Raw genomic sequence first — 25,166 nt, forward strand, 5'->3', positions numbered from 1 at the left:
GACACGCAAGTACAGATAATTCTCCTTGTTGAGAATCTATCTCCATTATTCGGAAAGGAAATGTATTTCGAAAATATACTAGAATATATTAGAAAGTGATTCTCGTATTTAGAATTGTTTGAATTCCAGAACTTTTTCGAATACTGAAGAATTCTTCATTTTAGAAAATTTCCCTCAATCCCGCCTTCACCCAAATCACGTCTGAACCTCGAGACTAATTTTGCTCCCCAACATCGAAGGCAAAGGTGACAATTTAGGCCACATCCAAACACCATCTATCGTAGTGTCCACAGCACCATCGTTGATACAAGGACTCAATCGGTAACCAACACAAATTTGAGTTTTCACTTCATCCTCAACGAATCAAGAGTCCAGAGCCGCGCCTACAAGAGTTCCAGCTTCCAGGTCACGTGACGGTGATCCACTTACCTTCATGGTTTCCAGTTTCAAAAGACGAAGAGCTGAGAGCCGAACGCTCTTATATGTGTTTGAGTGCCGGCAACGCCTCCAGCAGCCAACCGACCCTCCGCCCCCCCCCCACCCCACCTTTTTTGACGTCACGAGATGGTGAGCGTGGTAAAGGGAATTGGTAGTTGTATTTCGTTGCCAATACCAGCGTTTCTATCCTTTTGGAGGGGACCATATTGCGGATAGAATTTGGAGTCATGGAGGTGGTGAAAGGGAGGATTTTTGCGGGAGTGGGGCATTACAAAGGAGGGATGATAGAGGGTAAAAAAAAAAAGTTGTAAGCACTTTTTCTTAATTGGAGATTAGTCTCCAGTTGGGGTGTCACTAAAGACCCAAAAATACTGACTGCCTTAAAGGTCGTGGGGGAGGGGAGAGGATATAGAAAAGTTTGCAGGAGTGACGTGGCAGAGGTTTGGCACATTCGTGCATCTTGTAGAAGAGATTGGGAAAGACCTCTTTTCGTTCAGCAGGGGACAGGAGTCCCAATGATTTTGTCATTTACGGGTGGGCTGTCGACCCTGCAGCACATGACAAAGAGACGGGACCCCCGAACGTTGATCCTTTTATGTACATTAGTCAGGTAAATACATCTGTATTGGAATGTGTCGTAGTGATTTTCAAGAAGAAATCTTTCGATTTTAACTTTTGGTCATGACTGAAAGTCTCGTATATTCACCCCCCAAAAAAAAAAAAAAAAAAAAAAATGACTGTTTCTCTATACAAAAGAAACAAGTCATTGAGAATCTTTAGATTAAAAATAATTGGACAATGATGATGATAATAGTAATAATTATGATAATAATGATAATAATAATAATAGTAATAATAATAATAATAATAATGATAATGATAATAACAATAATAATAATAGTAATAATGATAATAATGATAATAATAATAATCACAACAACAGTAACAATGATAATAATAATGATAATAGTAATAATAGTAATAATAATAATAAAGATGATAATGATAATAATAGTAATAATAATAAACGAAATACACGAACCACAGTTTGATTCATTCTGATCGATTAGTGAACTATAAGAGACAAAAATGAAATACAAACGACGATCGATTACCTCGAGAATTGTTCGGCATATCATTTTACTTTCTCTGCACAAGTGGTTTCCCAGGGCTCAATGAATACGTAAGACCTCAGTGAGGAACTGGAGGCAAGACGAAATCCAACCAACAGATAATACACAAAACGATGATTTTCGAAAAGACCCGCAACGTCACGGTCGAGATTTGTGTTCGCTGCCATTGTGACCACGGAAGTAAGTGCAATTGGTGCAGATTTTTGCTCCTCCCTCCTTCGTATTCTGTAATAGAGGTTTAGGTTTTGGTCAAGATTCTTTGTCAGCGAAATTATAAAAAAATAAATAAATCAATAAGTAAATATAAATAGGATTAGTTACCATAAAACTTTTTGGAAGTGTGGGGTATTTTTTTTTTTTTTTTTTTACTTGACTCCATTTAATTTTGAAAATAAATGGGTTAAATGTGGAAATTGTTTCTTCTTTCTAACTTAAAAGAAAAACAATCCAAAATCAAAAGGAACACATCCCTTTCCTCAATTTTAATCCTGTTCAGCACAATATTGAAAAAAAAGCTCAATATTGAAGATCGATAAAGGTCAGGGTCAAGGTCATCAGAAACAGTCTTGTTGGCCGAGGCTTTTTTGTGACTGCCACATCCTTATTCCATAGGAGGTACATAACACGACATCAGACATAAACCCACGTGGCTCTGCAGCCTTCTCGTTCTCAAAACCACACAGTGGAGTAAACTCACTTGCTACAAGCAAGGAGAGACCAAATTGGCCCCTATGTAGTGATGATTAGTATAATCTAACAATATATTAACTCAATAGTATTGTACCGTATGTGCCCCCCCTCCCCATGCATAACTCTTCATTGCCATTGTTCCTCTCCGCATAATAAAATCGCACGAGGACATAATAAGGTCAAATCAACTACAGTGTGAAGGATTCTGGCCGCAAATAAGTATAACAGTTACATGGAGCCATCTTTGGGTGCAGTTGGCCTTAAATGGCACTGGCGGTCGCAGGGCCAGTGTCAATTAAGGCCATGTATGTTATGTTGTACCCTGGGCTCCCGGGACCAGCCCGGCCGCTTGAAGGAAAGAGGGAGAGTAGGCGGTGATGTGTCCTGATGTAACAGGATATAACCATCATAGATAACTAATAATGATAATGAAAACAATTAAGTAAATGAATAAAGGGAAAAGGCGAAGGCAACCTTCGTTGGTCCCGAGGAATTTAACATCGAGATACATCACACACACACGCACACACAAACACACAAGTGCACACGCACGCACGCACACACATACATAGATACAGACACACGCGCACACATGCACACACTGATGGAGTCCCCCCCCCAAAAAAAAAGAAGAAGAGAAAACTGAGAGAGGGACAAGCGAACTGGTAGGATAGATGAAGAAAGACTAAATAAATTGGAAGTGCCGACACAAGACGAAAGAAGAGAAGTGATACGACAATGGTATTCAGAACGATAGAGGGAGGGAGGGAGGAAGGGGACATAACAGATGATAAAGAGTTCCTCCTTGCGGGGCGAGAAAAAGACGACATTTCTGGAAAGAACCGAAAAAGCTCGAGCTTATTAAGGCTATCAGGAAATCAAGTTCTCCATCGGTATGCGTTGATTTGCTTAACAATATGGAGAAGGAAATCGTAGTCTCACATACACACACACGTGCACACACACACACACACACACACACACACACACACACACACACACACACACACACACACACACACACACACACACACACACACACACACACACACACACACATAACCACACACACACATAACCACACACACACACACACACACACACACACACACACACACACACACACACACACACACACACACACACACACACACACACACACACTTAAGCGTATAAAGACGGGTCATCACGAGCATAGCTCCCTTCCAGTATAATACAACTAGGTAGGTAAATACACACACACACACACACATACACACACACGCACACACACACACACACACACACACACACACACACACACACACACACACACACACACACACACACACACACACACACACACACACACACACACACACACACACACACACACACACACACACACACACACACACACACACACACACACACACAAGTCAAAAGAAGCATAGCTCCAGTCCCGTAAAATACAACTAGGTAAACTAGATAAATACACACACACACGCGCGCGCTTCGAGTCGTTACTCCAACTCTCGTAGGTGGGGAGTTGGGTGTGTGTATACGTGTAAGGTCACAGCATTACCCATAGATCGGTCATACGAGCTCTGAACTCTCTTCCGGGAGGGAAACAGCTGTCGATCACGAATCCAACACGTGATCCAAAGACCAAGATGAAGCACACACACGACTCGGTGGCGCGGTTGGTAGAGTCCCAGGCTGTCACTACGACGGTCCGGGTTCGTATCCTGCCCAAGGCTGAAATAATTTCATTATCGCTGCGCCTCGAGTCGTTACTCCAACTCTCGTGGGCGGGGAGTTGAGTGTGTGTGTGCGTGTAATGTCACAGCATTACCCATAGATCGATCATACGAGCTCTGAGCTTTCTTCCGGGAGGGAAACAGCTGTCGATCACGAGTCCAGCACGTGATCCAAAGACCTAGGTGAATACGCACACACACACACACACACACACACACACACACACACACACACACACACACACACACACACACACACACACACACACACACACACACACACACACACACACACACACACACACACACACACACACACACACACACACACACACACACACACGCGCACACACACTTAAACATATACTCACACGCACCACGTGAGCATAGAATTATGAGCAAGATATAAAACTTGGGCGTTCATGCATGTCATCATCTGATGGAAAACGAAAGGAACCAAGGGAAAGTTAATTTCTCTTGAGTTCTCTTTTTTATTCAGCAGCAGCACCAGCACGAACCACGAGACGTGTACACGTCGTCTCCGAAATCTCATGGTTCCGTGCCTGAGTGACCACACTTGCAGTTCGTTGGCGTCTATGCAGGTTCCTTTGACGCTATCACGTTCCTCAGTGTCCCAGGCGAGGTACTTGTTGGTTTGTTGTACATTCACATCTGCTAAAGTTTCAGAGGCCGCAGTGGTCTGGATTCACACCCGGCAAGTCACTTTATTGACCTGTACTCTGGAAGAGGCTCTTGCGATTGTGGAAGAGGTGTGTCCTGATAATTCAGGGGAGAGTCGGGGGTACATTTTTGCCCCAACACATTTCAACACCTGCATGGACTTGGTACTGAACAGAATGACCAAATAATGTCATCACGGAGCTTCCATTGGTAGCACTGATGTCACTGACCTTGTCTTTGCCGATGATGCTGTGCTTCTTGCGGAGTCGTTGGAGGTCCTGGAATATGAATGAAGCCGTCCAGGTAGTGCACAGAGGGCCAAGACTGCTGGGACTCCAGGTCTCCTGGACCAAGATCTTACGGAACGACACAGTTCACTCTACCTAGCCACGGAACGAGGACGTTGAAATCTCGGAAAATTTTCCACATACCTTGGTAGTGTCGTGTATAACAGTTGTAGCTCATATCAAGAAGCCCTTTTGATATTTATGCAGGAAGAATAAGATTCAAATCTTGATGTCGCTTGTGGTCCCTGTCTTGTTGTACGATTGTGAGTCATGGGCAGAGACTTGAAGAGGTGGCTTTGACGTCTCTGGCACCGAGAATCATGTGATATCGCTACGAATAGTGTAACTTTGTATCAAAGAGCGACTGCTCCGTGAGACCAATCCAAGGCTTGTCGCCATCATCATTCGTGAATCTGAACTAGGGTTGCATGGGCCTTTGGCACGCCTCCTTCGTCTTGATCCTACTCACAGGCTTGTCGTCTTCACAAGAGACAATATTCGATGGAGGAGGCGAAAGGGGCGTCCACAGAACTCTTGGCAGAAGTAAGTGGGCCGATCTTATCAAGACCTGTTTAGAAGGGGAAGGGCGTCTGCATGGGGGCTTGTCCGAGGAAACCGCGAGGATTGGTATTGGATTATGAGTAAAGCGACGTGACTCCCCTGTATACACACCCAGTTGATGATAATTATGTTTAAACGTGTGTGTGCGCCTGTTTGTATTTGTGTGTATTCTTAGCTATTTTCCTATTTTTTTTTTTTACAGAAAAATGTCGAATTGCCTCTCCCACGTCTTGACTACGATAACAAGTTTTTAGAATCTGTTATGATTAACCCCGGATGATTCTATTCAGCTTAGGAATGACCTCTTGATGAATGGGTATAGCTTCATTTAATCTTTTCGCTATAGTGACCCTCTCTACATATGTTCTTCTGGTTGGCACTCAGCCATTTCATTCAGATGAGGGTAGGGCCACGTCTTGATAGAGTTAAAAGACCGTGTTTTTCAACCTTTCTGATACTGTGCCTACTCCCTTTGATCAATCGTACATACATGGCACCCCCAGCACATCTGCAGTCGTGTAACCACTGTAGTATTGGGCGATAAATAATCAACAACAGGAAAAAGTTCACGGGTATGAGAAGAAATGAAAAATTCTTCCGATGTGATATCAAGTCAGTGTTTGCTACAGGTGTGGGAGTGTTGTCAAAACGAGTGATTTGTTGTTGTTCTTTTTCCTGCCTATTGGCGTTTTCTTAGCGACTTTGGCCAGCTTGATAAACCCCATCTCAGAGGCGAGCCCCCTCCCTTGGACAGCTAGTCGCCAACCGGCTGATATTGCACACAATCACAAATTTAGAAACAGGTTGACGCGTTGGTGGCAACATTGTACAAAGCGAGAAGTCACGTTGTGAGGCAGTGAATGTTGGGGAGAACTGATTTTTTTCCCCTTCTTGCCGGATGAACTGTGGTTTATGTATGCCACAAACGATGTATACGAGTATTCATCAAAAGATAACCAAGCGGTGTCTACCTTAAGATAATCTCACGATGTCAAGGGTGAGGTGGTGGGGGGAGGGGCACTTTGGGAAGCTCGACGTTGTATATATTTTCTTCTTGCTAACGCTAAATAATTTTATTCAGCCGTTAGGTCTCATGAAGAACTGTCACCCCAGAACGCCCACATGATAAATCGTCATCCCATGAGATCCCACCTGAAGAATTGTCACCCCAATACGCCGGACATCAACAGGATGGCCCACGTGAAAAATTTTCACCCTAGAATAGCCCACATGAAGAAACCTGTCGAAGTCTAGGGTGACGATTCTTCATGTGATCCATACCAGATAGCAACTCTCGATTGAAAAAAGAAAAGAAAAGAAAGAATATATATATATATATATATATATATATATATATATTGTATATACTCGTATATTCATAACTTTAATACTTTAAAAACTGACTCATTATGTCAGGTAGTCACGAAAAATCAAAAACACATCATTTGGCGGTATGCTCTTGTGGGATACATAAAATTTCTAATTATTACCAAGGGGTGTAGTCTTAAAACAAAAACAATAACAACTAGAATTAGAATAATGATGACAAAAATAATAATAATGAAATAATAATAATAACAATAGTACTAATAATGATATAAGGATAATAATGATAATGATAAGAATTTATAATAATAATAATAATAATAATAATAATAATAATAATAATAATAATGATAATGATAGTAACAATAGCAATGATAATAACAATGATAATAACAATAATGATAATAGTGATAATAATAATAATAATAATAATAATAATAATAATAATAATGATAATAATAATAATAATGTGTATACATTCCAATAATAATAATAATAATAATGATAATAGTAATAATAATAATAATAATAATAATAATAATAATAATAATAATAATAATAATAATATTGATAACAATAATGATAATAATAACAATAATAATAATGATAATAGTAATAATAATATTAGTAATAATAATCATAATAATATAATAATAAAAATAATAATAGTAGTAATAGTAATAATTATGATGATAATGATATTAACAATAATGATAAAAACAACAACAACAGCAATGATAATTATGATGGTAATAGTGATAATAATAATATTTTTGTCTATTCATTTATCTATCTACTTATTTAATCTATTTCTCTATTTATTTATTTATCTATTCATTCATTCATATATTCATTTGTTTCTTTATTTGTTTATCTATCTATCTATCTGTTTATATTTTGACTCTCTTAAAAACCGGGTGACATTTGCTGTCGTCTGGCTGCTATTTCACTTTCCTCCTCAATTCTTTGCCATACTCACAAAGATATAATCTACAGTCATTCAATAACACACAGTTGTTACTGGACTGATACAATCTTTCTCTTTCACCGGTCAGCGCCTCTAGTGCTTCAGTCACTCATATCTTTGGTTATTATATTTACAATTCGCTCGATGGCTGAGCGGGCTATAGTGTTGCTACTTGTGGTAGAGATCGAGGTGACGGCAGTTCAGACCCTGCAGTCAGCGAGTCAGACCAAGGCCAAGGAACATTAGATTACCACGCTTCATAGTTCTGCAGAACGCCACCTTGGTGGAGTGGGATCTGTTCAGAAAAAAAGAAAGAAGAAGAAAAAAAAATATATATATATATATATATATATATATATATATATATATGTATATATATATATATATATATATATATATATATATATATACATTCACCCACATTAATTCACTTTAATTCCATGCCATCACAGTCGAGACTGACGAGGAGCTCGAAGGAAGCATATATACGGAAACTGATACTTGGTCAAGCTTAGAGGACTCGAACCCAGCTCAGACGTAACAAGTGGCAGTGACTTAATCTATTGCGCTTTCAAGAGGTATTGCAATGGGCAAAGTCACTGTCACCTGTTAGGTATGAGCTGGGTTCGAGTCCTTAGCTTGACCACCTTTCAGTTTCCGTATATATTCTTCCTTCGAGCTCATCGTCAGTCTCAACTGTGGTGGCATGGAATTTAAGTGAATTGATGTGGTTGAAAATATGCAAATCTGTTCACTGGAGACCATTCAGCGTATGTAAATATATATATATATATATATATATATATATATATATATATATATATATATATATATACACATATGTATATAATATATATATATATATGTATATATATATATATATGTGTGTGTGTGTGTGTGTGTGTGTGTGTGTGTGTGTGTGTGTGTGTGTGTGTGTGTGTGTGTGTGTGTGTGTGTGTGTGTGTGTGTGTGTGTGTGTGTGTGTGTGATTTAGATGAGTCCTTTGTGACCTAGGGGACGAATTCTTATCGTAAATGGACGACGTGAAGGAGTTTTCCTGCCATAAAGTTTCACAGAAAATGGGGACCACCGTGATACTTCCTCGTGGAGGCAGGTGGGTGGACAAAGAGTGGAGGGGTTCAACTTCCATCCACGAGCGGAGGGGTTCAACTTCCATCCATCCACCCAGCCCCGACGGGCCCAGGCGGAATAGCGTTCTGCCGATGTTGTGTAGCCAACCAAGCGTCACCCACGAGTACGGTGAGAGACAGACAGAGGTCAATAACCACGGAAAAGGCGACGAACGAGTAAAAGGACCCACCAATTGCGAGAAGAAAGCCACGTGACACGATGTAAACACACACGGATGAAATAATATCAGTATCGCAGCGCTGAGGGGTGTTACTCCAACCCTCATGGGCGGGGAGTTGTGTGTGTGTGTGTGTACAAGGTCATAGCATTACCCATAGATCGGACCTACGAGCTCTGAGCTCTCTTCCAGGAGGGAAATAGCTGTCGATCACGAGTCCAACACGTGATCCAAAGACCAAGTGAATACAAGTGAATACACACGCATGAGCATACACCTATATACACACGCGCACGCACGCGCGCGCCTTGCAAGTGCAGAGGTTAACTCCTCGGGGTCCCACATTTGAGGTTACGAGTTCGAGCCACGCTCCCGATAAAAAAAAAAAAAAAAAAAAAAAAAATCACTGATACTACCAGTTGTGGTTTTGTGTGTGTGTGTGTGTGTGTGTATGTGTGTGTGTGTGTGTGTGTGTGTGTATGTGTGTGTGTGTATTCACTTGGTCTTTCACTTGGTCTTTGGATCACGTGTTGGACTCGTGATCAACAGCTATTTCCCTCCTGGAAGAGAGCACAGAGCTCGTAGGTCCGATCTATGGGTAATGCTATGACCTTGCACACACACACACACCCAACTCCCCGCCCACGAGAGTCAGAGTAACGACCCGAAGCGCAGCGGTACCGAAATAATTTCGGCCCTGGGCAGGATTCGAACCAGGAACTCCAGGCCACTATCGTGGCAGTTCAGTGCTCTACCAACTGCGCCACCGAGTGTGTGTGTGTGGGTGTGTGTGTGTGTGTGTGTGTGTGTGTGTGTGTGTGTGTGTGTGTGTGTGTGTGTGTGTGTGTGTGTGTGTGTGTGTGTGTGTGTGTGTGTTGTGTGTGTGTTGTGTGTGTGTGTGTGTGTGTGTGTGTGTGTGTGTGTGTGTGTGTGTGTCTGTGTGTGTGTGTGTGTGTGTGTGTGTGTGTGTGTGTGTGTGTGTGTGTCTGTGTGTGTGTGTGTGTGTGTGTGTGTGTGTGTGTGTGTGTGTGTCTGTGTGTGTGTGTGTGTGTGTGTGTGTGTGTGTGTCTGAGTGTGTCTGTGTGTGTGTGTGTGTGTGTGTGTGTGTGTGGTGTGTGTGTCTGTGTGTGTGTGTGTGGTGTGTGTGTGTGTGTGTGTGTGTGTGTGTGTGTGTCTGTGTGTGTGTTGTGTGTGTGTGTGTGTGTGTGTGTGTGTGTGTGTGTGTGTCTGTGTGTGTGTGTGTGTGTGTGTGTGTGTGTGTGTGTGTGTGTGTGTGTATGTGTGTGTGTGCGTGTGTGTGTGTATGTGTGACAGGCACAACAGCTGGACAATGAAATGAGCCTGACGGGAATCACATGAAATCGAACTGGGTCGCGATGAAAAACAAAAACAAATGGAGGGCTTGGTTGGAACCAGCCATGGGGCTACGCAATCCCACAGAAACAAGCGTTTGGCTCGAGTCCAGACAGTGGGTGACTCATCCTATCTACTCTGAGCGGAGGGGGAGGGAGGGAGGGAGGGAGAGACCGGTGGGAGGGACGCTTCCAGGATGACTTTCCCTGTAACGGACAAGATGGGAAGCGTTTTTTTTACGGCGACGAATTCACTTGCCGTGTAAACGTTGAAATTGCAACATTCCGTGGTACGAATTATCGACATTTGAAACCGCGAGTTAAGGTGGAATAAATTCTGATTTTTGGGCACATAATTCTGTTGGTAGGGAAATTTGAATTTATAGTTTGTGCATTGTTTTTGTACTAACACAAAACGTGATAAAGGAGGGTATTGTGCTTGTATTCAGAAGTAGATTATCAAATACTCAACAATGAAAGAGATTTTGGCACTGTAGACTGTGTCTACATTCGCGATTGACAGGGTGAGGGGAAGAAGTAAGAATTTTGAGTTTTGCGGGTTCAGTGTCAACCATCAACCCCTCCCTCCTAAAAAAAAAAGGAAATTATTATTATCAGTATTTCAGCTTTCCCGTGGCATTGGGCCCCTTGTGTCAAGGACGATCCTGAGGCAGCAAGGAAGGTAAAGAGCGGGTGGCGGCACAGTAAGCTAGCATGCTACTCGTTTTTGCTTCTTCGTTTGACTAGAAACAACTTCGGTTACAATATTCAATGTGTCTAACATTCGTATTCTAGGTTTAACGTCTCTTAGCTCGTCTTTAAGCTTTTCACTGTATGACGCAAGAGCACTTTGGCATTTGGAATTTTGAAAAAACAAAATATCGTAACCGAAGTAGCGCCACGCATGCCCAGTATGCCACCACCACCTCAAGGCAACAGAAGGTGATTACTCCTTGACCCTTGGAGTACCAGACTCGATATATGGTACTTTTATTTCCTCTAAGGAGGACCCCTCTGGACTCTGAAGAACCTCAGTTCACGGGCGTCGTCAAGGAGGATGCTGAGCACTTGGGAAGTCATGTTGACAAGACAGATTGCGTCCCGCGTTCGAGCCCCCCGAATATTTGAGGCGATGATGTCATTCATGCTGGAGGTGGTGAGGTCGACGGAGGAGATAACGCCAGGGATGCGGACGAAGCCGGCAAGTGAGGTCAGGCTAAGTTTGCTTTAGCTTGGGTAGGGTAGGCTAGATTAGGTTAGGCTAGGCTAGGTTAGATTTGGCTTGGTTTGGTATGGTTAGGTTGGGTTAGATTTGGTTTTGTTTGATTAAGAATTGTTTAGTTTGGTTAGTTTTCATTCGGTTAAGCTAGGCCTGACTAAACTAGATTAGGTGAGACTAGACTAGGCTAGGTTAAGTTAGTTTATATTAAATTAGGTATATTTAGATTAGTTTAGGTTAGGTTGTCTTAAGTTTGGGTAGTGTAGTTCAAGTTAGGTTTGGTTTGGTTAGGTTAGACTAGATTAGATTTGGCCTGGTTATTTTAAATTTCGTTTTATTTTGCTAGGCTAAGGTTGAATTCGGTTAGGTTTTGATATCATTGATAGCTTAGGTTAGATCTTCCCCGTCACAAGGGGAAGACGAACACAGCGACGGATGCTGTGGGGAGGGTACACAGCGACGGATACTGTGGGGAGGGTACACAGCGTCGAATGCTGTGTGAAAGGTCAACAGCTGGGAGAAGCCAGTAACACAGATGGTGACCCGACCTCGACTCTCTCATCATGACCCACACCACTCCCCCTCTGCCACCTGCAACCCTTCCTTACCTTCGCTGGTGATCAATGTGGGATTGCACCACCCACCGAGCCTTGGGTTTACACACCGTTGTAATCTCATTGTCGTTTATCTTTATGGAAAGTGGGGGTATTGGAAACTTCACACTCGTTCTCTCGTAGACGACGAAAATAAAATTCAAATTCATGAGTGGGAATGCGAAGAAGATTGTCTGCTTTAACCGTACTTTGAAATATCTGGTTCAGTACTTCTTTGTCTCGTCACCTCCCCTCCCCTCCCCTCCCCTCCCCGCCCACATCTGACTCATGGCAAAGCTAAGTTACAATTTCATTATGTTACGGACAGATTTCAAAAAAGTTCGACGACAACCATGTCCTCTTCCTATGCGAAAACGAATAACGTCGTCTCCATCGCTCCTTGCGTACGAAATTGCAAATGTCTGATAATATAATTTCATATCGAACTATTGCATGGACGATGCAGTTATGTTGTTGCACTGTACATGTGCAGATATGGTTATTGTAAGACAGTTTGCGAACTTCGGAATACGACTACACGACGTGGAGATATTGAGGAGGAAAACAAGAATTTATTCACCCACCTCTTGTTCGTGGATCATGGCTTAAATTGACCGTACAAATAACGGGAAGTGATGATTTTCGGGAAGGGGGACCATCACATTAGTGCTGTCCTTGGTATACTCACGACTGTCTCTGGTCCCAATAACCCGTACGTATGTTGTCTGTGTACCTTAGTGTAGAAAAAGTTTAATGAGGACCTCAATGGAAATAAGCTTACATGCTTTTTTTGTGTTTTCCTCGGCAATTGTTGTCATCATCATCATCATCATCATCATCATTATTATTATTAATAATAACTGAACACCGTGTGTGCGTCAGACCTCTAACGCAAGACAGGTCTGTCGAGTGAGGATGATTGATTGACGTGACGTCTCCGATATGACGGAGGAGAGGGGGAGGGGGAGGGGGAGGGGAGGGGGTGTTGGCCACTTCAAAAGAGACGGAGAAGGAAACGGGAAATGAGTAATAGCATTCATATTGATTGCAACGATGATAAGAATCAAAGCTGTCATTAACATAATTGGTTATACAATCGTAAGCGACTTCCCAATTCCGCAAGTAGTGACAGGAAGTTTGGAAGTCCTAAAGCGAAGTAGGGGAAATGGGAAGGATAACAAGGCCAACGTCTTCGCTGCTGCACCGAAGCTCTGAGGCAACGGTTGAAAGGCGCAGCACACGGAGTGTCCTGAGCTGAATAAAATCGCCTGTCGTCGCTAAACAGAACAAAAGTGAAATGCAGAATGTTTGAGAGAAATGGTCCCAATTAATTTTGTCCATTGCTCCATTTTTTTCAAGAATAATTCTTGACAAGAACCCACAAAATTGTTATGTTATTTCCACGCTAACGTGCAGAAAATGTAGCCATCAATTTGGACTCCTGTAACACGAGTACTGAACAGAACTGCAATTTCGCAAATGCAGTAATTGCAGCTACATTCAGTTTGAAATAAATGTCCAATTACAGAAGTGTAACCACAGTCGCTACTCCCACTTAACACAAAGTTACCCCCAGTAAGATAATTTATTTGATTTAATCTTAAAGAACTCCTCCACTCCTCTCAGGGAGGACTAGGATGATGTCTCCTTATGAGGAACCTTTTGGAGTACAGGCCTTGTAGTCTACCCTTAGTACGAACTTGCTTGTTGTAGCTCCACAGCCTCAAACCGTCTCCACTCCCACTCCTGACCTCTCGCCTAAGTAGCGACGTTCTTAGTATCTCAGCCAGCTAACATCCCATTAGGTGCTGGTAATTAATTACACTTCGTTGTGATTCACTTCTCTAGACTATTAAGCTACGGGAGAAGAAACTACAGTAACACTGAATTACACATTATCTTTTGAAGATGATACGAAGCTTTTTCTTATCACAAAAACCATATTGGATAACGGTGTTCAGCAACAAAAGATGTAAGAAAAATTAGGAATCTAAGACAAATGAGTGGATGCTAGAATTCAGTTTTGCCTTGCTTGAGGCTACAAAGGCTATTACTGACTACCATTAGCCCTAGCTTTACTCAGACGTGAGTCAGAGGCGACAGTTTTGGTCACAACTGACTGCCTCCTACTGTAAACTCGTCACCACTGTGTCTAGGTAGGTATTTGCAAATACGCTGAGTTATATATTGTCATACATGCAAGAGAAATACGTACGGCTTAATATAATTACAGCATAAATTACGCACTACTGTACAAATGTATTTGCGTTCTTACACTACATGTATTCTATAAGCAATATTTTTCTTATAACCAAAGTGTTTTTGTTCGTAAAATTGTATTCACACAACAACAACGAAATCTGATATGTAGTGGATCAGGCTTGGGTGTCCTCAGCATGTTGTTGTTCTCATGTGCGAAAAAGAATAAAATAAGACTAGAAGAAAACGCACCCATAGTGTAGGGTGAACGACGATGGGTGTTGGAAATGGGTCGGGGGGACATGGGTGTCGACTCAGAGAGTTTGATGGCAGGGGAGGTCACGGGCACCGCCCGAGAGGTCGATGTATGGGACACCCACGGAAGACACTGACTTATCTCTCCCGGGCGTTGCCCGAAGATCGAGTTTGTTTTGCAGTTAGGTTAATGCTGACCGGCAAACTGGACGTGTTGGTATTACCATGGGTGTAAGAAAACAAAATGCAAGTCTGGGAGGTCGCGTGCGTCCGGACTTCCAGCCTGTTGCTTGTAAGCACGATATGTTTGTTGGTCTCAACTCCAGGCGTGAACTAACTATTTCACACTAGTTAAAGTCGTGCTCTCAAGCGCTAAAGTCGTGCTCTCAAGCGCCAACTCTTTGTTAGCCCAAGTCTAACAAATAATCTATGTTCGTAATGTAAGACTTCCCATTGTTTAATAGCTTCTAATTGATATCCGAGTTGTACAAATACTACTTCTGAATCAACTGTGCAAATAACGTAGGAATTCTATGACCTTTAAGATTAAGTCTTGTTAAAAATAGTCTTATTATTACATGGACTACTTCATAATTTATAATACTTTGATGGTGGTCTCATGATTATCCACACGAAAGGTGGGTTTCGACAGCTCATAAAGGTTTGGAAAACCCTGACCTACAGGATGTGCTGCGTGCAATATGGGGAATCCAAAGAAAAACGCACGTAGCCGTTTTCTAAACCGGACTATCTGGCATGTTTATGTAAGAGCGGGTTATGTTGGGTTAGACTTGTTCGCTGATATTGATGATATATTGTGAATAACTAAAAAATTATATCAATATTTTCAGAACTAAATCTTCTTTCATTATCATTCGTATAGTAGTCCCATGAAGTGTATATACTTTTTTTGCATTGTGGGTGAACGAATTCGAAAAGTTTTCGTGTAAAAGTCGATGGCAGCCCGATAGACGTACTTGTTTTTCAGCTAGGCCTTACTAGTGAAAAAATAATATTTTACGCCAAGATGTGCCAAATGGCGGCCCAAATCGTAATCGCTGTTGAGGATATGCCTTTACTGTTCACGAGACGGGGTCTAAGTCGAATACACCACAATGACAGTAATGTTCCATATGCTATGACCTGTTCAATTTGAACTGGCGAAAATTAACCAGAGAGCGAAATTCATACCAGCAATAAAGAGAGGCAAACTTGGCAAAGTGGACGCGTTTACATGTGGGTGAAATAGTGACGTCGATGCCTGCTTAACCCATTAAACTCCGATGACAAGATGTCTTGTCATTTGGTCAAATAAAACAAAAAATCATAAAACACCAAAATGTTTGATCAAACACCAGAAAAGTATGACGTCAGTTCTCGCTTCGCTCGCAAGCGAAGCGAGGACTGACGACATACTTTTCTGATGTTTGATCAAACATTTTGGTGTTTTATGATTTTTTGTTTTATTTGACCAAATGACAAAGAATCTTGTCATCGGAGTTTAATGGGTTAATTAAGGCTTCATCAGTTCAGGAAAACAGAGTACAATTAGTCACCCGTACTTGAAAATGGAATACCTCAACTTGTCTTAGGGTCTGAATAGACAAAAATATTGGAGAATAGAGAAAACGTCACATAGACTTTTTAACCCTGCCAGCCTCAACGAACTTCATCAAATCTCAAAGACTAAGATGGGAAGATTATGTTTCCAGGATGTTGTACGAAAACATGGCAAAAAGTATAGCACCCTGAGATTGATAGAGGGAAGTGCGCCTCTTGAAATACCTTATGAAATACGAATATATAACGTACAGAACGACATTAATCTAGCGAACATTGAGGGCCCACAGGAGTGGTGACCTCTGGTACGAGACAGAAGGCAATTGAGACATCTGGTAACTGCAGCAGGCACCCAGAACGAATGTGATTGACACCCAAAGGCGTATACTGAACTCAATCTGGCCTTACAAGGCAACAAAAGAAAGTAGGATCAGTTGCCATCATCTTCTTGTAGTTTTCCCAGACGCTGATTTTACGCAACGACTACATCGTCTACATACTGCCTCGTTTATGCACAGCAATGAAATGGGGGTTTCCGTATACGCACCCCCTCCCACCTACTCCCCCCTCCCGGACATATTTTGGCAGGTGACGCATTTGGGCTAATACGGAAGGGTGTAAGACAGTCCGTGCTACCAATAATTGCCAACCTATGAATGTTTGAAATTGATGGTAACGAATGTATTGTCAATAGTTATGAACTCATACAACCGATACAAGGCAGGGCGAAGGAGGCGTAAACGCCCAGGGTTTGCATGTAAACAAAAATAAAATAAAATAAACAAAACAAAGAAAAAAAAAGCAAGTGGGCGTGTCCAAGAGAAAGCGTATGGCAGTGTCTGGCAACTACTTATCCCCCCTCCCCTCCCCTCCCCTCCCAATTCCGTTCTAGTCCCCAGATTCCCCCACTCTAGTCGTGTTCGTGCTTGCTGTCCTGTGGATGTGCAGTAGTGTTAGTGATTTCACAGCTGAGTTGGTGAGTGTAGGTACCTATATACCGTTTTGTCTTTTATCTGTATGTCACTAAGAAGGGGTGTGGGGTTCAGTAACGTGTTACTGTTTAATGTCCTTAGACTATAACGATCCAGGACACAATGTCACACTGGGAGGTCAGCGACAACCACCATGTGTGGTTTGTGCATCTGTGGCATGTGACGGGAGATCTGTCAATACAATTTCATGGAAGTTGTGGGCAGTGCAGTAGGCCTACTAGCCGATAAGATAATGCAACGCCTTTGTGACGTTATAGGGATGGCATTGTTCAGTTCTTATTTGAGGGTTAAAGGAGACAGGAAGTACTCGTGATAGTAAGTAACCCGAGATACCAGAAGCACTGGACTTATGTCCTTCGATTGCTTAAGAGTGGTGTAAGCGATGTCGGCATATATTTTTAATGACAAGATGACTGCCTAAACTATTATGATTATTTACATTTAGAATAAACCTCGGCCACCACTTGTTTAGTTAACACCTCATTATGCTTGGTTGAATGCTGTTTGTGGTTTAGGCTCTAGCTATACCGCACCAGCTGCTTCGTACCAGCTGTGCGACAACGCCCCCCGCCTCTCCTCGCCACGCACTGAGCGGGTCAAGGCGATGCGTGGGCCACCTGTGCGATGGCGACGGTGGTCGTGGGAATCTCCAAGGTCCAGAACTCTCCAGTTTTTAGAACGATGACTCTTTTCTAAAACGTAAAAATATCAGAAAGTACTCTTAGTGTATGGGGTTTTCTAGAATTCAGAATATTTCTTTCCAAATATTAGAGAGGTCCTTGTTTTGGAGATCCTTAATCATTTATTGGCAGGAAGAGTCGTGTGGAGACATACCTGCCACCTTCCTTAAGGGTCGATGCAAAAAATATATAATAATAATAACAATAGTAATAATAATAATAATAATAATAATAATAATAATAATAATTAATAATTAATAATATAATTATATAATAGCAATGGTGATAATAATAATGATAATTATAATAATCATAATGATAATGGTAATAATATTGATAGGAACATCAATAATAATAATAAAACTATAATGATAATGATATAAACAATAACAACAATAATCATGATATTGATCATGATAATTATAATAATGACAACATGACAATAACAATGATCGTGTTTAATGTTGCGTTAAATACATACATATACCAAAGGCTTTTTCCCCCTACACGGGGGGTAGCCAAAAAGAAAAAGGCATAGAAACCGCTCCCACCCATTCCATTTCCTATATATTCCACTCCCCTCCACCCTCCTCCCTCCCTCTTATCTTGTTGTTAAATACAGGCCAATACATTTTTGAGTCACGCGGCGTGATTTAGTACAATCACACAAACGACCTGTAGCGGGGACGATGTGCATTTTCAAAGCTGCTTATTGCAGTGATGCAAGCAACATGTGAGCGATGGAAAACAGGTTTGAAAAAAAAAAAAAACTAATCTCTGTACATCCCAGTAAGCGATTTCTTATTTTTGTCCCATAAATAGCGTACGATATTTAAGAGAACGATTTCTTAAATCTATGTGATCTGATTTTTTTTTTATGTATTTATGCAATTGGCATTTGTTTTTAACCTGAACTGTGTTATAAACTATATAATGTTTCCTGAAACTATGTACTTGTGTTGCTTGGCTCACTGCATGCAAATAATTTGGCTATTGCGACACTTAACAAACAAAGAAATAAGAAGCACGGTCGTAAACAATACACATTGGATCCAATATACTGGCTTTAGGGGTAGTGTAGCAGTTAGCAGTTGGTGAACCAAGATTGATTAATGACAAGAGTAATTGTAGGCCTAGGTTCGCCAGGTGATTAAACCTTAGTTAATTTGACCATTTGCTGTGTATCGATTGTGTTGTTTTTGTCATAGGGTGAATGTAAGCTGGATAGGATTTCAGTGGGGTTACAATGGCCAAACATACCGCCGACAAGACCGTAACCTTTCGATCCCTTGAGAACGGATGCGGTAAAGACGATGTGAAGACGTAAGAACACGCCCAAAGAGGCAAAGAAAACGAATAGATGAAATAACCTATAGTCAGACATTAAGAAATATTGCTTTAGTGATTATCATACTTAATCTTAAAACGTCGAACTGCTCTACATTTTATCGCCTTTGTAGGAAGTCTATTGTATTCATTGATAGTTTGATGCCATTATCGTATCTAAAGCATCTAGGTGCCCAAGTCAGACCTTGCCGCAGGTCACTTCATTCTCAGAATCGTCATGACAAGCAATAAAACCACAATCAGTCGAGCAGATAACGACCAAAGCCGCTGGATCATGCAGTGTGCAGTGGGTAGCAGGACGACCGACATCAGTTTGAATTTGTTTTACAATATTCCCCAAGTGGCTGGTAAGCTGAAGGATATGGTGGCTCCTTTGGTGAAGAGGGGGAATTGTGATAGTGCGTGCATTGCGTAGAGGTCAGTTTTTTTTGGTCGTCTTGGAACCATCATTGCCTTATGAACTAAAACTCACCAGTTGAATTGGTACAAATGAGCTTCACGACAACGTCTGAGGGTACTCTGCATAATTCTTATGCAACCAGTACTATAAGGAGTTTTCTGACACCCCTACAGCTCAGAGTTACACGAATTTGTTTTGAAATTGGAGACTAGCAATTTGTCATAAACTCAGTATGATAAAGCAATGCTGAACCTCTGAAGTCTTTCTTTAATCTCGCATATACCACCCAAACAATTCCGTCAGTGCTGTACGGCCTAGAATTTTATCTTCCCATTAATACAAAGACGAAGTGACGTGATAATCAACTGTTCATTCAGCTCACTGAGCCAAAAGAAGAGCATCGTTGCAAAGTGCGGACTTGAAGACAAATGGAAAGGACATCGCTACTGAGACCAACCGTGGGTACGTAATACTCCCAGGATATACCCTTACATGTGATAATCATTGTTTGGTTTATTATCACATATAGTATCGTTACATTCTTCTTTCATCGTGAACAAGGGGTAGCCTGTCGTTATCACACTGGTAAAAATTTTCCTCCTGATATGCTGGAGGAAAATTATTTTTCTCCATCATATCAAATGACATCCTATGTGAATTGTTGAGAAAAGAAAATAGTTTGCCACAGGGATTTTACGGCGGAGGAAGTGCTGAAGGTGGGCAGTGCTCAAATGACATTTGATGTAAATTGGTGAGAAAACAAAGTAGTTTGTCATAGTGATTTTACGGCAGAAAACGTGCTGGAGGCGAAGGTGCACCGTCGAGTAATGGGAGGCTGAAGGAAAGATAGCCCGGTGTGATAACTTCTTTAGATTAGTGATTCCTCTTAACTTGGCGAGTGGTTTATGTTCTTCGATTTTGAAAAGTTCGTTTTTGAGTCAAGCACGGGGAGTCTAAGTGCTATTGGATTAGTGTGGTGTTTTATGCTGTGCTGTTTAGCACTTGCTTTCTGTTTATTATCATCCTGTAACTGATTTTTCGTATGAGCAAAGGTTTTTCATCTCCGTTTAAGTCAGATATGCTATGGCCGGAAAGGATACTGTATATATGTGATAGTCTGTATCAAGAGTGACCAAAATCAACTAAATCTTTGATACAAGAAATTCTTGCGTTCCAACGGAGTAAGAAGCTACATACTAGTCTGGGCCCCTTCCTTCACCTCCTAAGGCCCCAACCGCCGCCTAGCGGAGCATGCGGTTACCAGTGGTCATGCAAAAGAAGTTGGAAATTTATTTGTTATTTTATAAGTTCAGCTTTGGGTTTTGCGTGTCGGAAAATGTCGTTAGTGCGTCAGGTTTTACCTACTTGTCAAGGGTTGCCCATTCTTGGTGTACTTTATATCCTTCTTAGATACTCATACCAAAAGACATACTTGCTCCATCCCTTTTCACCTCGGCATGCTGGGAGTTAAGGATGGTCTACCCTGTGCCACAATATTTGGTTCAAACACAGTGCAGCGAGTCCACCACAGGGTCCGACAGCTGAAGCTAGTTTACCCCCACTGCTTCACTATACGGCGGCTCTACACTACACTTTGTTCAACTGGAATCCTAAGGCATGAAAGGAGATCTCCTGATCGTTGTTGGGGGTGAAATTAGTACGTTGTGACGCGTTGTGGCTCGATCCCTCCTCACGACGCGACGGTACAGTGGCTCGAGATCAGTCCTCAACTCCTATCGGTGACTACCGCTTGCCCAGTTCATTGAGTAAAATCGTAGCATAATTTGGAAAACTTCGTTTTCTTGGGTGAACATTTGCTTTGCACCATCATTTACTGTAGAAAAAATGAGGACATGGATTAACCTTGTAGTTCAGTTCAAAGTTTCTCTTTTTCATTGAGTTGGATAAACACCTAAGCAAGATACTGTAATGCCTGTCACGTGACTATATTGTTTTGCTTGGTTTGTCTCTGTGTATCTTTCTGCACCTGATCCATATATGGGCTGAAGGGTCTCTTGTCGACATTTTGAAACAATAATCTGAACGCTGTCTTCTGTTTGTCACACAATAGATCCCGTTTTTCTTAATAAATGACTGGATACCCGAAAGATCATGAAACGGTGAGCGTAGTGGACCAGGTTGGCACTTGGGGAAAGTGCCAACTTCAGTTGTGGCTCTCTTGTTGGCAGGAACAAAGCTTCGTGAATTACGATGTTGACATTGTGCCATTTTCCAGAGCCCTGCATCTGGCAACATTTCTTTTTCTAAATTTCCCTATTGTTTTTTATCGTAACAGTTAATCTTCTTTTATTTTTATCAAAACCAATATGTTTTTACGTAGTATCACACTACTATAGTAATGGCAGATGCCGACAAATATGTCAGAGGACATTGCATGAATCTTACTTTTCAAGCGATAATCTTTTATATATATATATATATATATATATATATATATATATATATATATATAAATATATATATATTTCTATTTGTGTATATATATATATATATGTATATATATATATATATATATATATATATATATATATATATATATATATATCTGAACTGTCAGCAATGGTTTCCCGTACCTATGCACATAAAGTAGCAAAGTGCACGAACACGCGTAGTTGAATGACATCGTACGTCTGACAGCGTGTTTGGCAAGTTGGTGTGGTCGAAATTATCGTGCACTGTTATAAATAAATAAATAAATAATAAATAAACTTATTTGGCAAATAATCAATATACATGAAGTGCAAATAGTGACAAGAACACATAGTTCGAAATAATAATTGCAATTGCCGAGGATAACACAAAAAAGCATGTACGCTTATTTCTGATAACAGAAATATAAAATCGAAATGTTTCAGTTAATTTTTAGGCCCGGTTCGGTATCCTAATTGCGTTTATCGGTTTTCGATTAAATCCGTTAAACTGTTTCACCACACTTTGTCAGCAAGTTCGATCGGCTGTTAATATATTAGTGATGGGCTGACACCTGTCGTGGGTTGGCAGGTGGATTGATAGGAATAGGGTAGGGAGAAGGAGGGTACAGGATGGCGCCACACCTATGACACTAAGTGTAAGAGGAAAAGGAAATAGGGCAACGTATATCAGTTGATACAAATGCAACATGACTGTTTGCCGGACAATTCACATACATCTTTTTTTAATATTGCCTAGAGATTTTATTCACTTTTTTCCGGGGGGGGGTGGTAAAGGTTAGATGGAGCCACCCCCTACCTTCGCTTCTTCTGGCTGTCGCCAGCCGCCCCCCCCCCTCTCTCTCTCTCTCTCTCTCTCTCTCTCTCTCTCTCTCTCTCTCTCTCTCTCTCTCTCTCTCTCTTTTACCTTTCAAGGGTGCCAGGACGAAAAATAGTCCCATTATCACCGAAGATTTACTACATAGTTGATTGAAATTGTCTTTGGCGATTCTCTAACTGGTGGCAACGGGTGGAACCCCCCCCCCCGCGAGAGACCGCACGCGACTTTCAAGCCTGTGGTTTTCATTTCTTAAACAATCGATTTTAATATATATTTTCCTTTTCAACCCTTGATACTCTCATGTTGATCAATTTATTTACCTGTCCCAGAGCTGTAAGGCTAAAATAATATGCTGTGGTGACTGGGGAGACGGACACCTGCCGTGTAGTGTTTGGCTTCTCCGCGGTGCTCAGAAATGCGTGCTTAGGTGGTCGTGGAGAAGAAAGCGGAAGGAAGGTCTTACCCCCCCCCCTCTAACCCCCCCTCCCTACCCTCACCCCCCCGAGCCTGCCTGCCTGCCACACCCACACCCCACTTGGCTATTTCGGGATCCTACAAACACCTACCTACTTGGTCCCAGTGCCTAGCCTTTACTCTCTCCTCTTCCTCTTCTTCCTCCTCCTCCTCCTCCTCCTCCTCTTCCTCCCTGATATCCCTACGGACCAGAGTCACGCAACATTCTTTGGTGATTGAAGACAAATCTACACTCACTTTTAACCTCTACTGTCCCTCTCCTTTCTTCTGACCTACTCTTGTATTTCCTACTTCTCTCCCATCCCCTTCTCCTTCCCCTTCCCCTCTTCCACATCCTGTTCCTCCACTCTTCCCCCATTGGTGGACCCTGACGTCCACTACTCCACGCACGCCCACCCTCCATCAAGGTCTAAGTAAACAGGTCTAATCGCTGGAGTAGTTCTGCGCAGCTTCTGACGTCATTTAGATGCGTCCATTTTCTCTTTGTGATACATTGAAGAAAACTGTGAAACGCCAAGGATGACAGGAACTATAATATTTTATATATTATATATAAATATATTATATATCATATATATTATATATTCATATATATAGACAGGAACTATAATATTTTATATATATTATATATATATATTTTATATAATATTTGTCAGAATATAAATAATTGAGTGGAGCGGTGCGAGCGAAGGCGACGTCATTTTCGAACGACGGACCAACTTCAACTGACAGCTATAGGACCCGCTAACCCCACTTTGAACAGCCAAGTGACGTTCACGGGCTCGCTGCGCCAACTCCCTCGAAATTCGGTCGGAAGTGGTTAGACCTTATATTCTTAGATCTTGCCCTCCATCATCGTGTATTTACCCAGTTGTATTTTACGGGAAGAGAGCTATGCTCGTAGTGTCCCGCTTTTGTATCTTTCAGCATCCAGTTTGATCTTAAATTCTTGTATAGTTTTTTGCACTCACTGTTTCTTCATTCAGTTTGTTCCAGATATCTATCACTCTGTATGGGAAGCTATTCTTTTTCATATCTCTTCTGTAACTATCATTTTCAAGTTTCTTTTCGTGTCCTCTGGTTTTTTATTTTATCCCACTTTAATAAGTCATCTCTATCAGGGACTACCATCCCTTTCATAATTCTATGTATGGTAAGCAGGTCTCCTCTTTCTCTTCTTTGTTGCAGGGTAGGTAGTTCGAGTTTGTACAATCTTTCTTCGTAGGTCAATTTGGAGAGTGTTCGTGCCATCTTTGTCGTTGCGCTTTGAATTCTTTCTAATTTCTTTATGCTCTTTTTAGTACTAGGTGCCCATAGTGTCGCAGCGTACTCCAATTTTGGTCTTATCAATGCAACTAATATTTTCTTTGCCATTTCTTCATCCATGTAGTCAAAAGTCACTTACATTGATCTTGATAAATTGAAAGTTTCTCTGACTAATTTGTTGATATGTTTGTCTGGTGTCATGCCATTGGTGATAGTTACTCCTAGGTCCCTTTCCGAGTTGACTTTTTTTCCCTTTGTACCAAGTTTGTATTGTCCCGATATCCTGTTTTTGTTTTTTCCAATTTCCATTATACTACATTTCTTCATGTTGAAATTCCCTTCACTCTTCTGACTCCATTTCCAGATTTTGTCCAGGTTTTCTTTCAATAATTTGCAATCTTCCTCTGTACTTACTCTCTTTAGTAGTT

At 41.4% G+C, this 25,166-nt stretch overlaps 1 protein-coding gene across 6 annotated transcripts in view; it reads left to right on the forward strand.

The window, feature by feature from the left end:
- Positions 1-25,166, forward strand: part of LOC143019602 (uncharacterized) — a 79,498-nt gene that overhangs the window by 20,034 nt on the left and 34,298 nt on the right. The window contains exon 1 of one of the 6 annotated variants that reach the window (XM_076175392.1): positions 17,195-17,285. The exons of 1 other annotated variant lie outside the window; for it this stretch is intronic. Coding sequence is in view for 3 of the 5 variants with exons in the window: in XM_076175388.1 (XP_076031503.1) it covers positions 19,546-19,675 (130 nt within the window). In the remaining 2 variants the exon portion in view is untranslated. 4 more of the 6 variants (XM_076175393.1, XM_076175390.1, XM_076175388.1 and 1 more) reach the window with 4 other exon arrangements.

This window comes from Oratosquilla oratoria, chromosome 37 (genome assembly GCF_046742065.1).
Source record: "Oratosquilla oratoria isolate Oo_2021 chromosome 37, ASM4674206v1, whole genome shotgun sequence".
NCBI lineage: Eukaryota > Metazoa > Arthropoda > Malacostraca > Stomatopoda > Squillidae > Oratosquilla > Oratosquilla oratoria.